Source organism: Salvia miltiorrhiza, chromosome 6 (genome assembly GCF_028751815.1).
Source record: "Salvia miltiorrhiza cultivar Shanhuang (shh) chromosome 6, IMPLAD_Smil_shh, whole genome shotgun sequence".
In the NCBI taxonomy this organism is placed as follows: Eukaryota; Viridiplantae; Streptophyta; class Magnoliopsida; order Lamiales; family Lamiaceae; genus Salvia; species Salvia miltiorrhiza.
The window spans coordinates 17,597,790-17,612,079 of NC_080392.1; the positions used below are offsets into that span (position 1 = coordinate 17,597,790).

At 40.8% G+C, this 14,290-nt stretch overlaps 1 protein-coding gene across 1 annotated transcript; it reads right to left on the reverse strand.

Moving 5' to 3' along the window:
- Positions 1–4,862: 4,862 nt before the first annotated feature.
- Positions 4,863–8,996, reverse strand: LOC130990590 (uncharacterized). Its single transcript, XM_057914812.1, has one exon. It carries the CDS (start codon positions 8,994–8,996, stop codon positions 4,863–4,865), a length of 4,134 nt encoding a protein of 1,377 aa, XP_057770795.1.
- Between the last annotated feature and the right edge of the window lie 5,294 nt (positions 8,997–14,290).

A 14,290-nucleotide genomic window follows, 5' to 3' on the forward strand; every position in this document is an offset into this window, starting at 1 on the left:
CTTTTCATTTAAATTCTATGCTCTACAATTTTTAAGACTAGCTACATTCATCAAAATTTCATCCATATATTTTCCAAGTGAAATAAATTAATGTTAAAGATGAAAAATAGTCATAAAGATAAAAAGATAAAAAAAAAACTAGTTATTCTTAATTTAAAGTATTATTTTATTCTTAATTCATGATTAATAAACTTAGTGATTGTAAATGTAAGGTCAGTTCACACTATTAAGAAGCTTCGTGGGTGTGAATTATTACAAGGGTTAAGTAACAAAAACACTGTTTACGTTTATAGTGAAAAACAACTAACTCCCAAACGTTATGTGTTGTGCAACTTGCTTTTTATCATTCACAAAGTAAGGGAGATGTCTTTCCCTACTAATGGCTGTAAAATGATTATCAATATTGGACGAGGCCGATGATTGCAGTTTCAATACTTGTGGACTACTTTATGGGGAAAAAAAAAAAGAACCGAATTTTTCTATATAGTCGTTAGTTATGAGAGGCATCTACGTACCCCCACTTGAACGATCAGAACAAGTTACATAAAATATAACATTACGGAGTTAGTTTTTTTTCACTGTAAACGTTATATGTATCTTTACTACTCAGGCTGCATTATCTTTGGTTATAAATTTATCATGAGAAAATGAAGGATAAACAAAATTTCACATTTTAAATCCTTCCTTTCTTTTTTCACATTTTCTATTTGGCCCTTACTCATTCCTCATTTGTAGTATAAATGAGGAATGAGTAAGGGCTAAGTAGGAAATGTGGAAAAAGAAAAGAAGAATTTAAAGGGTGAAATTTTATTTATCCTTCATTTTCCCATGATAAATTTACAATCAAAGAACGCACCCTCAACATTATATAATACCAAGAATGATAAAATTGTAATAGTGACTATTTTATAATACTAAAACGATTGTTTTATTGGTTGACTCAATAAATAAAACAGAGTACGGACTCGCTAAATTAATATACTTTCTTCATCTCTTTATTGCTGACTCATTTATTATTTTTGGATGTCTCATTATTATTGTTTTATTTTCATAACACAAATTCTCCTGTGCACTCGGGTGCACGGTGTCATTTCGATAACATGATAGTGTCATTTAATATTAGTGTCATTTCAATATAGTATTAGTGTCATTTTGCGACAATGTTATTTATATAACATGATAGTGTCATTTGTAAAATAAAATAGTGTTAGTGTTAGTGTTATTTAGAATAAGTGTTAGTGTCATTTGCACCCGGGTGCACACAAGACAGCCTCTTTCCATAAAAGGTACTCCCCTCGTCCATGAAATGAGTACTCATTTGGTGGTGGCACAGATTTTAAGAAATTAATTAAATGTGTATTAAATGGAATAAGGGGCTCACTTTTATTGTGAGTGAATTATGTGGGGTACACTTACCAGAAAAAGAAAAGGGTACTAATTTGGTGGACAGACCAAAAAAAAATATGAGTCTTACCACTTTTAATCAATTGACATTTTTTTTTTAAATCTCATGTCAAAAAATTTTGGAACAATAAATAGTGGAACGGAGGAGTATTTATTATGGGGTTTCTTTGTGATCCGTCACTAAAAATTGTGGTTTTATTATTGAGTAATGCTAAACAGCCACATTGTGGCTACCCACAATTTACTTTAGTAGAAAATAATTTAATTTATTTAACTTATTTTTTAAAATAAAAATAAGATTTAGTTTTTTTATCATATTCTCTACATTATAGTTATTTTTTTGCAATTTTTTGGTAACTTTTTATTTTTATTAAAAAATAAATAAAAATAAAAAAATGCAAAAAAAAAATTTAAAAAAATAAGTACAGTGTAGAGAATATAATAAAATAACTAAATCCTATTTTTATTTAAAAAAATAAATAAAATAAATCAAGATTATCCTTATTATATTAGTGTGTGGGTGGCCACAATGTGGCTGCATAGATTTATTGTTTATTATTATATTGGAGTGTCCCTAAAAATTGTGGTCTTTTTTTTGGAAATGACTTCATAAAATTTTCTTTTCACTATTTCCAAAAAGGTGTGGATCCAATCCCGCCTAAATACAATTGTCATATTTTTTTAAAAATTCGTGCCATCTCTTTTGGTCCACAATTTTTAGAGATGGAGGGAGTATATGAAAGTACATTGAAGTTAAAATTCTACCATTTTTCCTTCTAAAATTTGAACTGATTTTTTACGTGGACAGTTTTACCTTTCTTACCTTGTATGATGTACGCTAACTGCTAAGGTAACAATTAAGAATCAAGTCATACTATAAAAATCAAAATATATATATGGTAGCCCAATCCCGTACCACCAGTCCCAAAAAGGATATAAATAACGTCTAAAGTTGAGTAATAGATAGATTGGGTGAAATTCTAAAGTAGTTAAAGGGTTTCAACATTTAATATCGTAGGTAGTGTCTTTTTTCATCGTAAATTTATGATAAGAAAATAAAGGATAAAAAATCATCCTTTAAATTCTTTCATTTTTTCCCTCATTCTCTTAAAATATACTCCCTCCGTCTCAATGAAATTGGTACGCTTCTTTTCGGCACAAGACTTAAAAGAGAATAAAATTATAGTGTAAAAGTGTATAAAGGTGTGTGGGGCCACATTATTTGTAGGGCCTGTTTGTTTGGCGTAGATTCTGGCTTGAGAAAGTAATGTGATTCTAAAATATTAAATTCTTGTGTTTGGTTAAATTATTATCAGTCAAGGAAAGTAATAAGAATCCTAAAAATAAGTAAAGTACTGCAATTTTCTAGAATTCTTATTCCCTAACTATTCTTTGGGATTCTTTTTCCTCGTTCTCATGATTCTTACTTATTTGTATTATTTTATAAAACGTAAATTATAATTTTTATTTAGTAGGTATTTAATGTTTTGTATTATTATTATTATTATTATTAGGGAAAATGTGCAGATTCACCCTTCAAGTGGTAGCCCTTATAGCATATAGCCCCCCTTACTCACTGTATGTGCAACTAAACCCCCGAACTCAAAAAAATGGCTCAATTAAGTCTCTTTGACCAAACGGCGTTTTGCCACCGTTAATCAACCATTTTTTTTAATTAAATTGTGGGGCCCTTGCAGGGGGAGACGACGGATTTTATTGAGATTGGCCATTGCAGGGTCCTCCACATCTCCCATGACCCACTGGATGAAGGCCTGCTCCTGGCTGGGGGAGACAGCGACAGACTCCGACAGCACGCTCTCCCAATCCTCCATGGCAAATTTCTCCGGGTTGCCGGCGTCGTGAGAAGGCAGAGCTCGGAGCAGGTCGGAGTCAGGCCCTCCACCTCCGGCATTGGCATTGGAGCTGGTGGCAGTGGTGGAGTCTTGTTGCCATTTCGGAGTGTCCGAAACCGCCGCCACGCCGGTTATGTCGGTAGAAGCAGCACCACCTCTGCCGGTGCTTCCGCCGAGAGATGAAGACAAGGTTGAGCCGGATGTTGGCCTGCTCGGAATTCTTGCAGAATCCAGTACAGATGTAGGCTCTCCGAAGCTGGTGCTCAGGAAACAACCCTTCTTCATAAAATCTGTGATGAAATCTTTGTTCTTACTACGAAATCTAAGTCTAACACCCACTTCCCCTCAAAATCAAAGGGTAAAGGCATCCCCTTCATCTAAATCTCCAAATTCCACCACTTCCTTTAATACTTGCACCTCTCAGCATAAACCACAAACAAAAATACTATTCAAACTCTACAACGTTTCCGAGAATGCCCACAACATATACATGCATTGTTGGAATAAATGGCTTAATTAGTCCATAATTACTTTGTAATTAATGGAATTAAATGACATATTTGGAATCTACATTTTGAGTAGATTAATTTGGTATATTTACTTGTTCAAATCTATTAAGAATTGAATGAGTAATTAAATGCCAAAAGATAGCCATTGAAAATGGAAATGTGGAAGTGTCATCCCACATTGGAAAAATAAGGAAGTTGAAAGCTATTTATAAAGTGCTCTCCACCATAAAGGAACAATCAAGTGTGCTTCTCTATGGTGGACCATATGGTGCACCCAAGTGGGTTTTGACTTAGACTTTTAAGGCTAAAACTCAAATTCCTACGAGGAAGGTGCGAAGCACCTTCCGAGTCCGAGTCCGAGGCCGAGGCCGAGCACGTGCATGTCGCACTTGTCGCAATGGGCGCTTTGTAGGCGCACTTCGCTCGTCGCGAGGAGCTTTGAGAAGCCTTTAGTTTTGACAAAAGAAACGGTGGCTCGTGTGACGTGGAACATGTGGCTCGGTGACGTGGCACCGCGTGGCGGATAAGGAATCTGGGTGGATGAGGTTGCTGATGTGGCAGCGGTTGGATCAGACTGGTGAGGTGGGGGTGGTTGGCTCGCACCCCTTTGACCGAACCAATGCGATGGTTCGGACCATTGCTTGGTTCGAACAGACACCCCCTGGCAGACACCTCTTCATTATTAAAATGCGATTTTATTATAAATGGGAAAAGGGGAAAAAGAACAAAGAAACCCTTGAAAGCACCAAAAAGCAGATTAAGGGCCGAGCCTCATTAAAACCTTTTCATGGAAAACCCCGTGGGAAAAACCAGAAAAGGAAAAAGAGTTCTCGTCAAAAGACAAAGACCACGACCAGAAGAGCGGAAAGGAAAGTTTCTGAAACTCCGGCCTAACCATCGTCCCAAAACAATCCCAGCTCAAAAAGTCACAACCGAAATAAGAACACGCAAAGCAACAAAGATGATGGCCGGTGAGAGCCCGTCGGCGTCATCCAAGAAAAAGAAAAAATAGTTGAACCTCAGTCGGTAAGACGCTGTAGTAAACCAACCGAGCATCAACCACTCCAATAGACCAATCCAAAACAGCCCCATGTAATCAATTCTTCAAACGAACGCGACTATGAGTCGCCATATCTAAAGACACCGCAATCTTTATATCCTCAATAGCAAAGGGCCACCACCCTTCGATCCGGGCATGATTAGCCATAATATCCGCCACACTATTTCCTTCTCTAAAAATATGCGAGATCTGAAGTCGAAAATTTGAAAGCCAATTTAAAGTCTGTTTCCATAGCGGGAGAAATCGCCAAGGAACATTCAAAGAGCGAGAATGTAGAAGCTGGACAACATAAGACGAGTCTGCTTCAATCCAAAGCCAGTGCCAACCACGAAAATTCGCAATTCGAATGGCATGCATGATCGCGAAAAGCTCCGCTTCAAAAGCGAACCCCGAACCCCCTTTATAGTGATAACAACCGCGAACCGCACCCCAGTTATCGCGGAATACACCGCCCGCGGCAATGCTTCCAGGTTTCCCAAGCGCCGAACCGTCAGTATTGACTTTAATCCACTGCCCCGCCGGTGGCCACCAGTGAACCTCAATCATCAAAGGGGGCGCAAAAGCGCGCATAGCAACCCCAATTCGCCTAAGCACCAAATAATCCTGCCAAGAGTTATGAGAACGCCCAAGCTTAGGGAAATTGGAATCCATCTCCTTAAACACAACTTTCAGGAACCCAAGAATCAATTTTGGATGGAAACTGGCCTCATTAAAAGTCACTTGATTGCGGCAGTCCCAAATTTTCCAAATAAAATTAATCACTCCAGCTTTCCAGTAGGACCGAACCAACGGACTGAAATCCGTGTTCCATGCAGCAGCCAACATGGTATGAATATCCAAGCAGTCCAGCATTTGCGACTTGGCAAACCAATCAAAGAAAACCACCCAAGTTTGCCGAATAACACTGCAATTCCAGAACAAGTGGTCAATAGACTCCTCAGCCAACCCACACATCACACATCTGTTGGGGCCGTGCATGCCCCTTTTGATTAGACCATCCAGAGTCGGCATCTTCAAATGCAGAATCCGCCATGTGATAAGAGATCTTCTATCAGGAATAAAACGCTCCCAAATCCAAGTGCCCCAAAGAACTTTGGGAAAATGCGGAGACTGCGAAACATAGGCAAGTGAGGCCGAAACCTCCCCACTAACAGAAGGTTTCCAGAAGCGAATGTCACTCTCCTCCCCAATTGGAAGCAACAAAATATCCACCACAATATCAGGAAACTGAATAATAAAATCCGGAGTGAAATGCCAAACACCATCATAGAAGTAATCACTCACAGCTTGCTGCAGGAAGTCTCTCATAAAAGGCGGAATATGAAGCTTGTCCGCCAACTTGTAACCCAGCCAATCGTCATGCCAGAAATAAATGTGTTCTCCAGTGCCAATATAGGAATAAGAATCCATCACCAAGGAGTTCACATGCTCCCTCACGCCAGTCCAGAATGGCGAAGAAGCCAAGAACATCTTAGCATACCCAAAATTCGACAAGTAGCGAGTCGCCATGATCGCAGGTGCGAATTCTCGGCCTTGCACAAGCTTCCAGGCCATCTTCATCAAGAAGCTTCTATTCATGGCCGAGAAAGATCTAACCCCGAGGCCACCCTCCGAGCGAGAAGCGCACACCCTAGACCAGCTCACCGGGCACGAAGGCTTTTTGTTTACATGTCCCGACCAAATAAAGTTGCGGCACTTTCTATCCAGTTTATAGATGAGGGATTTAGGCCATCTATAAATCATCATAGAGTGCGTAACCGAACTTTGTATTACAGAACGAACCAAGCAAATTCTGCCAGCCATAGATAAGTGTAGCCCCTTCCAACTTGAAAACTTATTGACAATCTTATCATAAATACCAATCAAGTAAGAAGCACGCATGCGCCCAGCGAAAATCGGGACTCCCAAATAAGTAACCGGCAAAGATCCCATTGCAAAGCCAAGCTCACTAATCACACGATTCTTCATAATGGAAGAAACGCCCCTCCCGAAGAAAACGTGAGACTTAGTAGGGTTACAAATTTGTCCCGAAATATCACCATAGAAATCCAAGATTTTTTTGATTTTGCGAGCGTTTTTCATCGACGCCTTACAGAAAATCAAGATGTCATCAGCATAAAACAAATGAGTTGGAAAAGAGGCCTTTTTGCTGAAATCCATGGAAGTAATGTGACGAGAAGTCACACAACTGAGAAATAAGTGACTCAAAACATCCTCAGCAATTCCAAAAAGAATAGGAGAGAGTGGATCACCCTGCCTAACTCCCCTAGAACAAGCGAAGTAGCCACTCAGCTCCCCGTTGTAAAGAATGGAAATCCGGGCGGAGCTGAAAATAATGGAAATCCATTCAATGAACTTTCCATGGAAACCGTTAACCCTGAGCACGTTCAGAATAAAGTCCCAGCGCATAGTATCAAATGCTTTGCGAATATCCACTTTGCACGCCATATTCGATCGTTTGCCCGTGCGATTCATGCAGCTAAAACCTTCAGAGCCAAGCATGATACAGTCATGAATCGAACGACCTCCAATAAACCCAAATTGGTTTGGCGACACCCCAACAGCCGCCACTTCCCCCAATCTGGAAGCGAGGATTTTGGAAATAATTTTAAAGAAGAAATTTGACAGAATGATAGGTCTCAAATCAGCCACCGTCTCCACCACCTCCTTTTTTGGGATCAAAATTAAGATGCTAGCATTACAGCCTGCAGGCAGATAAGAATTAAGGAAGAAAGCACGCACCGCAGAAAGAATATCCAGTCGTATAATGCTCCAACAGCTCTGAAAAAACTTCCCAGAATACCCATCCGGACCCGGCGAGCTATTCGCATCCAAGCTAAAAACCGCAGCCATAATCTCCTCATCATCAGGTATATGCGTGAGCTTCCCATTCTGATCCTCAGACACAAATTGATCAATAATACCTTCCAGCATATCCCAGTTCACATTACTGGGGCTTTCATCTTTAAAAAGAGAGGAAAAGAAATCAATAATATGCTGTTGAATATTCCCCCTATCATACGAGACAACATCGGCAATCTTCAAGTGCTCAATCTTGTGACTTTGCTTTCGAAAGCGAATAGCATGATGGAAAAAGGAAGTATTACGGTCTCCGTCAGAGAGCCAGTGCGCGCGACTTTTTTGTTGTAAAAGACTGTTCTTCCTGGCCAGGAAAGAAGACAACCGAGCTTGATGACTGACCTCCTCCTCAAAAAGAATGTCTGTGTAACCATGGTCAGAAATCCTGTTCTGCACGTCGAGCAACGAGACTTGCTCAGAATTAATCTGCATATCCACCTGCCCAAACACATCTTTATTCCACGCCCTGAGGTCATTTCTGAGACGACGGAGCTTGAACATGATTTTAAAAATAGGACAGCGAATGTCAGTCGCAGCATCCCAAGAAGACGCTACTCGCTCAAGAAAGTTAGGGTGTGAAGTCCACATATTCAAGAATTTGAATCGTCTCCCCTTACCCATCTCATCGCTGCATTGGAAAATCAAGGGAGAGTGATCAGAGGTAAGTCTTGGGAGCGCATGGGTGTTAATCGAAGCCCACAGATTCGCAAAACCAGGAGAGAAAAACGCCCTGTCCAATCTAGACTCCACATGCCGAGGAAGTAAAATCCGACCAGACCATGTAAAGCGAATGCCAGAAGAAGGAGATTCAATCATATCTGAAGCCTCGATGAAGTCGCAAAACTCGCTGCAAGAACTTCTCAAAGGCGCCGCCAAACTTCGTCGCTCATGCGCTCCCTTAACGGCGTTGAAGTCCCCAATAAACACCGTGTTCCCATCAACAAAAGAAAGTAGGTCAGTCCACAATGCACGTCTAGTAACGTGGTAATTCGCACCATGCACAACAGCAACTCTAAAAAAGTATGTTTGCCAAACACAATCAGCAATAATGACTTGATCCGAGGATAGCAGAATCGTGGTCTGGACATCCGGACTAGTGAGCAACCAGATGTTCGGTCTCCGAGGCTGTCGAAAATTTTGATGTCGAGGGACCAAATTAATCGATCTCCAGTAGCTCTGGCGAACTTTGTGAAGACTTTTCTTAGGCTCAATAATGCCTACAAGTAAAGGCAAAAAGGAACGACAATGCTCCTTAAGAAGAGATTTAGAATCGTCCGAAAAGCCTCGGACATTCCAAACCAAAAAATTCATAAGAATTATTGATTGATTCTGGGCTGAGAAGACCCCAGCTCCGCTTCCTTATCCCACCGTTTGTTTGCTACGTTGTCCATAGCCTGCAAACTCTCCGACTCTTGATAATCAACAATATAATCAAGTGGTTGATGCCCAGCATCAGCTGCCTTCCGGAGATGATTTTTTATACTTTCTTGCTGAAGATGAAGAACCTTATTATGATTGCGCGCATTCTGATCAATCTTGGGAGGACACCCTCTGCCACGTTTAGATAAGCTTGATCCTGAGACCTCATTCTTTAACCTCTCCACTTTAATATCATTTTCTATAGCAAGAATTTTCTTTTCCTTGCTTGTTTGGTCAGCCGAAAAATGAGCAAGAGTGCTCTGCGCAGTCTGCTGAGTAATGGTTTCGCGATCCCTCCCATGTCTCTCCTCTTGAAGAGAAACCTGAATCAAGCCTGCTGCCACATTCTCCGTAACGTCCCCCCATGGTTCGTTCATTTGCTCCACCTGAAGAGAAGCCTGGTGCGAGACTGCTGACACCTTTTTCGAGACGTCCCCCAACTGTTCTATCCGTTGTTCCCCATCAACCTGCAAAAAAGATCCTTCTGCCGTCATTAAATTGACGCCCCCTAGCTGTTTGGTGAAAAGTTCCACCGAAAGAGGCTGCTGAGATTCCCTCTTATCAGTAGCATGTCCCATCTGTTCTATGCTATGCTCTTGTTGTTGAGATCCCATTCCTTGATTATAATTATTTTCATCCGAAGCAGTGTTCAAGTCGATGTCCCCCTCTGTGTTCTTAAGAATGGTATCCTGCTTGTTAGTCACCAAATCCTCTTGAATCGAGGAATTTTCGAGGATTACGAATCTGTTACCATCCTGGGACCCCAGTTGATTGTGCTTAGACTCCGAACTCCTGTTACACAAATTTTCCAAAATATCCGGCCCTGTAAACTCCTTGGGCGAAGTAACACTCGCTTCCTTAGCTCCATCTTCCGACTCCGAGTCAGATGCTACCTCTACATCGAGAGGCTGCTTACTCTTGGCCTTCACAACAGCCTGCCATTCCGGGCCTCTAATGATCTTCGGCTCAGGTTCAACATTTTTCCCTGCTTTTCCTCGCCGACACTTGTCCGGCGAGTGTCCAGTTATCTTACATTTAGTGCAATATAAAGGAATATATTCATAACTGAATTCAATGTTAAAAAAATACTCGCCTCCATCGATAGTCATGAATTCCGGGAGAGGTTGAGAGAGATCAATTTCCACTAAAATACGAGCAAAGTGAGCTACTTCATCATCAATAGACGTACCATCAATCTTCAACGGTTGTCCCAACCATCGACCAATGCCCGAAAGAACCTCCGGATGCCAGAACTCCACCGGCAGGTAATAGACTCTCACCCAAACTTGAGCCAAGGAGGACGATTCTTTATAGGGGTTAAAACAGCGAGACCAATCACGAAGACGTATCGAACCTGCATGAAGATCCCAGATCACATGTCGTTTAGCGGTAGCCTTATCTTCCTTATCTAGGAACTTTAAAGTATAGAATCCTCTTCCCATCGGCATGAGAAACCAAGGAGATTTAATCGCCCACAACGATTGTAATTCCGCCTTGAGTTCTCTAGTGGTCCTAGGTTTTTCACCCTTATTCATCATGAAACGACCAATAAGCGCGTGTTGGAATTTTGACGCTTGAAAATTCTGGATTTCTCGAGGAACTTTGAGCACGCCATGTCCTCCTTGAGCAAAGGGTTGAAGCGCGTGGAATTTATGTGCCGGTAAGTCCGGCTTCCTGACCCTTTGGGGGGCCGTGACATGAGCATAAGAGGACACCATTCCAACAGCTTTCGCGGTAGAAGAGGAAGAACCAAGCAGCGGCTGCTGATTCTTCTGCGCTGAAACACTCGGCAAACAAGTGTTATCCTTGGAGGTTGGTAAAGCTGGGCCAGCAACGTCAGAAGAGGCTTTGGTGAAGTTGTTCGACACTTGGGGCAGATTAAGACCACCCCTGTCGATCGAGGAAAAATCACCGGAGGACATGATCGGAATGAGAGAGGCGCTGGCTACAGGCGGTTGACGGATCGTAGAGATGCGGCGCCGGCTGGAAGACCGGAACGGATTCTGGACAATGGCCGATACAAGTCAACCATCTACAGTGTTTCACAGATCTGTCTTCAAACCTGCTGCCTGCTGTTGCGGGCTGGGCGGACCTGCCGGATAGCCGAACTGATGAAGGCGCAGCGTGCTTCCGGAGGAGGCGGAGCGGTCCGAGCGGCGGCGATGGAGATGCTGCAACGCCGCCGGATAGACACCTGGAAGGAGACGCTCGTGCACACCGGGGGGCACCGGCTGATGAAGACAGTCTGCCGTCCGGACTGGAGCTGAGCTAGCCGGAGAAGACGGTCACGAGAGAGGGAGTGATCGACGGGAATTTGCAGGAGCTGGTGCGAGACCAGAGCTGGCAGATCATTCAGCGGCCGAGTCGTGCTTGTTGCCGATCTAGAGCAGACGTGAACGGAAACGGCACGCCGACCTTCGTCGGAGAAGGTTGGAAAGCAGACCGAAAGTAAGGAGCTTTCGGTGGAAAAGATTTCGGTGAGTTACTGTTCTTGAGAGAAAAGCAATTTACTGTTCATCATTTTGCAAATCCGATCTCACTTTGATTCATAAAAATCGCAGACACCTCTTCATAGCACCCTTCCTTCTCCTATAAATACAGCCCTGCAGAATGAGATTAGACACACCAAAAATTAATTCAGATAATTATTTTACTCATTCTCTCTTCTAGTTCATACTCAAGTCCCGAGTATTTAGTAGTTCGCTGGAAGTTCGAGTTCCTAGTACAAGGTCTCGTACTCATTAAAACCGTTGTATCTTGGGGACATTTGTCATCGAACCGTGTGTACTGTGCGGGGCAATTTTGTCTTACGGAGAAAGAGTCCAACTCTTGCCTCGGTTCCTACATTCTCGTCGTTATTCTGTCCACATTTCTACACCCGTCAATAACATGCATGTATATACTCGAGTCGAGCTAGCGCGATTTTTCCCAAAAACCTTTCTCAGCTATGGAGGAAAATCAACAAAGGTGAAGAAAATGGTGGGTTTGCAAAATGGAGGAATTGCTCTTGTGTTTAATTTCCTCTGGTGTGGTCGATGAAGGAGTACTACCCTGTGTGCCTTCTGTTTTCTGCCATGGATGCGTGCAACATAAAAAAGTAGTAAAGTGCCCCCCTCCCCCCCCTTCATTCATCCTCATCTCCTCTCTCTCTCTGAAAAAGACTATGAAGAAGAAGAGGTCACTGAGATGCAAGGGGAGTTTTAAGCTTGAGGATCTAAAGCATCCTCATTTCTATTTTCCGGTGATGGTGGTGTTGATTCTGTTGTTTCTCGCGATCTACGGCCGCTCCTTCGCGATCCCGTACATGCACGTCGATCAGGTGGTATCTGGCTCCGACGATCGCCGGAGGGAGCGGCGCAACGGCGGTGGCTAGTGAGAGAAAGCCGAAGAGGAAGAAGAGCGAGGTTGTGGAAGAAATAAAAAATTGCCCCATAATTTAATTAAAAAAAATAAAAAATGGTTGACTAATGGTGGCAAAACGCCGTTTGATCAGAAGGGCTTAATTGAGCCATTTTTTTGAGTTTGGGGGTTTAGTTGCACACATAGTGAGTAAGGAGAGTTATACGCTATAAGGGCTACCACTTGAAGGGTGGATTTGCACCTTTTCCCTTATTATTATTATTATTATTATTATTATTATTATTATTATTATTATTATTATTATTATTATTATTATTATTATTTAATTGATTAATTAGTTCATAATTTATTTTAAGCAAATTATAATGTAATTCTCAGAACTAAGAATCAACTTTATATTATTATTATTATTATTATTATTATTATTATTATTATTATTATTATTATTATTATTATTAATTTATTATTATTATTATTATTATTATTATTATTATTATTATTATTATTATTATTACTATTATTATTATTTTGCTTTAAGAAAATCTATTAGGATTCATTTTCCACGAAATCATTTTCCTGGGAATAACAATCCCAATTCACATTACTTTCATGGCAAACAAACATGCCCGTAGTGTAAAATTATTACCAAAAAAGGAAATGCACCACTTTCGTTGGGACGACTCAAAAATGAATACGCACTGCTTCGTTGGGACGACAGGAGTATAAAATTTCACTCTTATTCATTCCTCATTTATAGTTAAATGAGGGATAATATTATCCCTCCATTTTTAATATGATAATATTATTCATCGTTGAAGTAAAAATGAGGAGTTAGTAAGGGTCAAATTTTATTTTGTAGGGAATGAAGGAAGAAAGATGGATTTAAAAGGTGATATTTTTTATCATTCATTTTCTCATGATAAAGTTTACAATAAAGAGAATATACCCTTAGGCTGCGTTTACTTTGATGGATAAATTTATCCATTGAAAAGGATGGATAACACAAATTTATGTCTTTAATTGTCTCCTTACTTTTTCAACATTTGACACAAAAAGAGATGCTTACCATTTTTTCTTCCTTATTTTCACTTCAATGATGAATAATATTATCACACCAAAAATGGAGGGATAATATTATCCATCCTTGAAGTAAAAATAAGGAAGGAAAAACGGTGAACATCTCTTTTCATGTCAAATGTTGAAAAAGGAATGAGACATTTAAATGCATAAATTTGTGTTATTCATCATTTTCCATAGATAAATTTATCCATTAAAGTAAATGCAGCCTAAATGAAAAATTATATTCTCTGAACGAAATTAATTCCGCTACTTAGAGCACCCGCAACGCGGGTACTCGAGTGGGTACTCGAGGAGAGGGAGGCGGTCGAGGAGGGCGATGCGGGGGGGAGCTCCTCGAGGAGTACCCGAGTTATCGGGTATGCTCGATAGGGGGGAATGGATGGCGCGTGCAATGCACGCGCCCAATTAAAAAAAAAAGGAAAAATTGGAAAATTCGAATTTTTATGTATTTTTTAAGGTGTTTTAAAATTTTTATGTATTTTTTTTAATGTTTTAAGTAATTTTAAATTTATGTTTAATCCAGTATTTAACTATTACAAAAATATGCTATTTAAATTGTGCAATAAAATTTAAATGAAAAACATAAAATCAAAACTAATATTATCAAGTAGGCTATCAAGGAACCCCAATGCAGCACTACCTACTCAATAACACAAACACTATCAAGTAGGCTATCAAGGAACCCCCAATGCGGATGCTCTTATTGACGATGCCGCGTTGCGGGAGGAGGCGGCGAGAGCTTCACC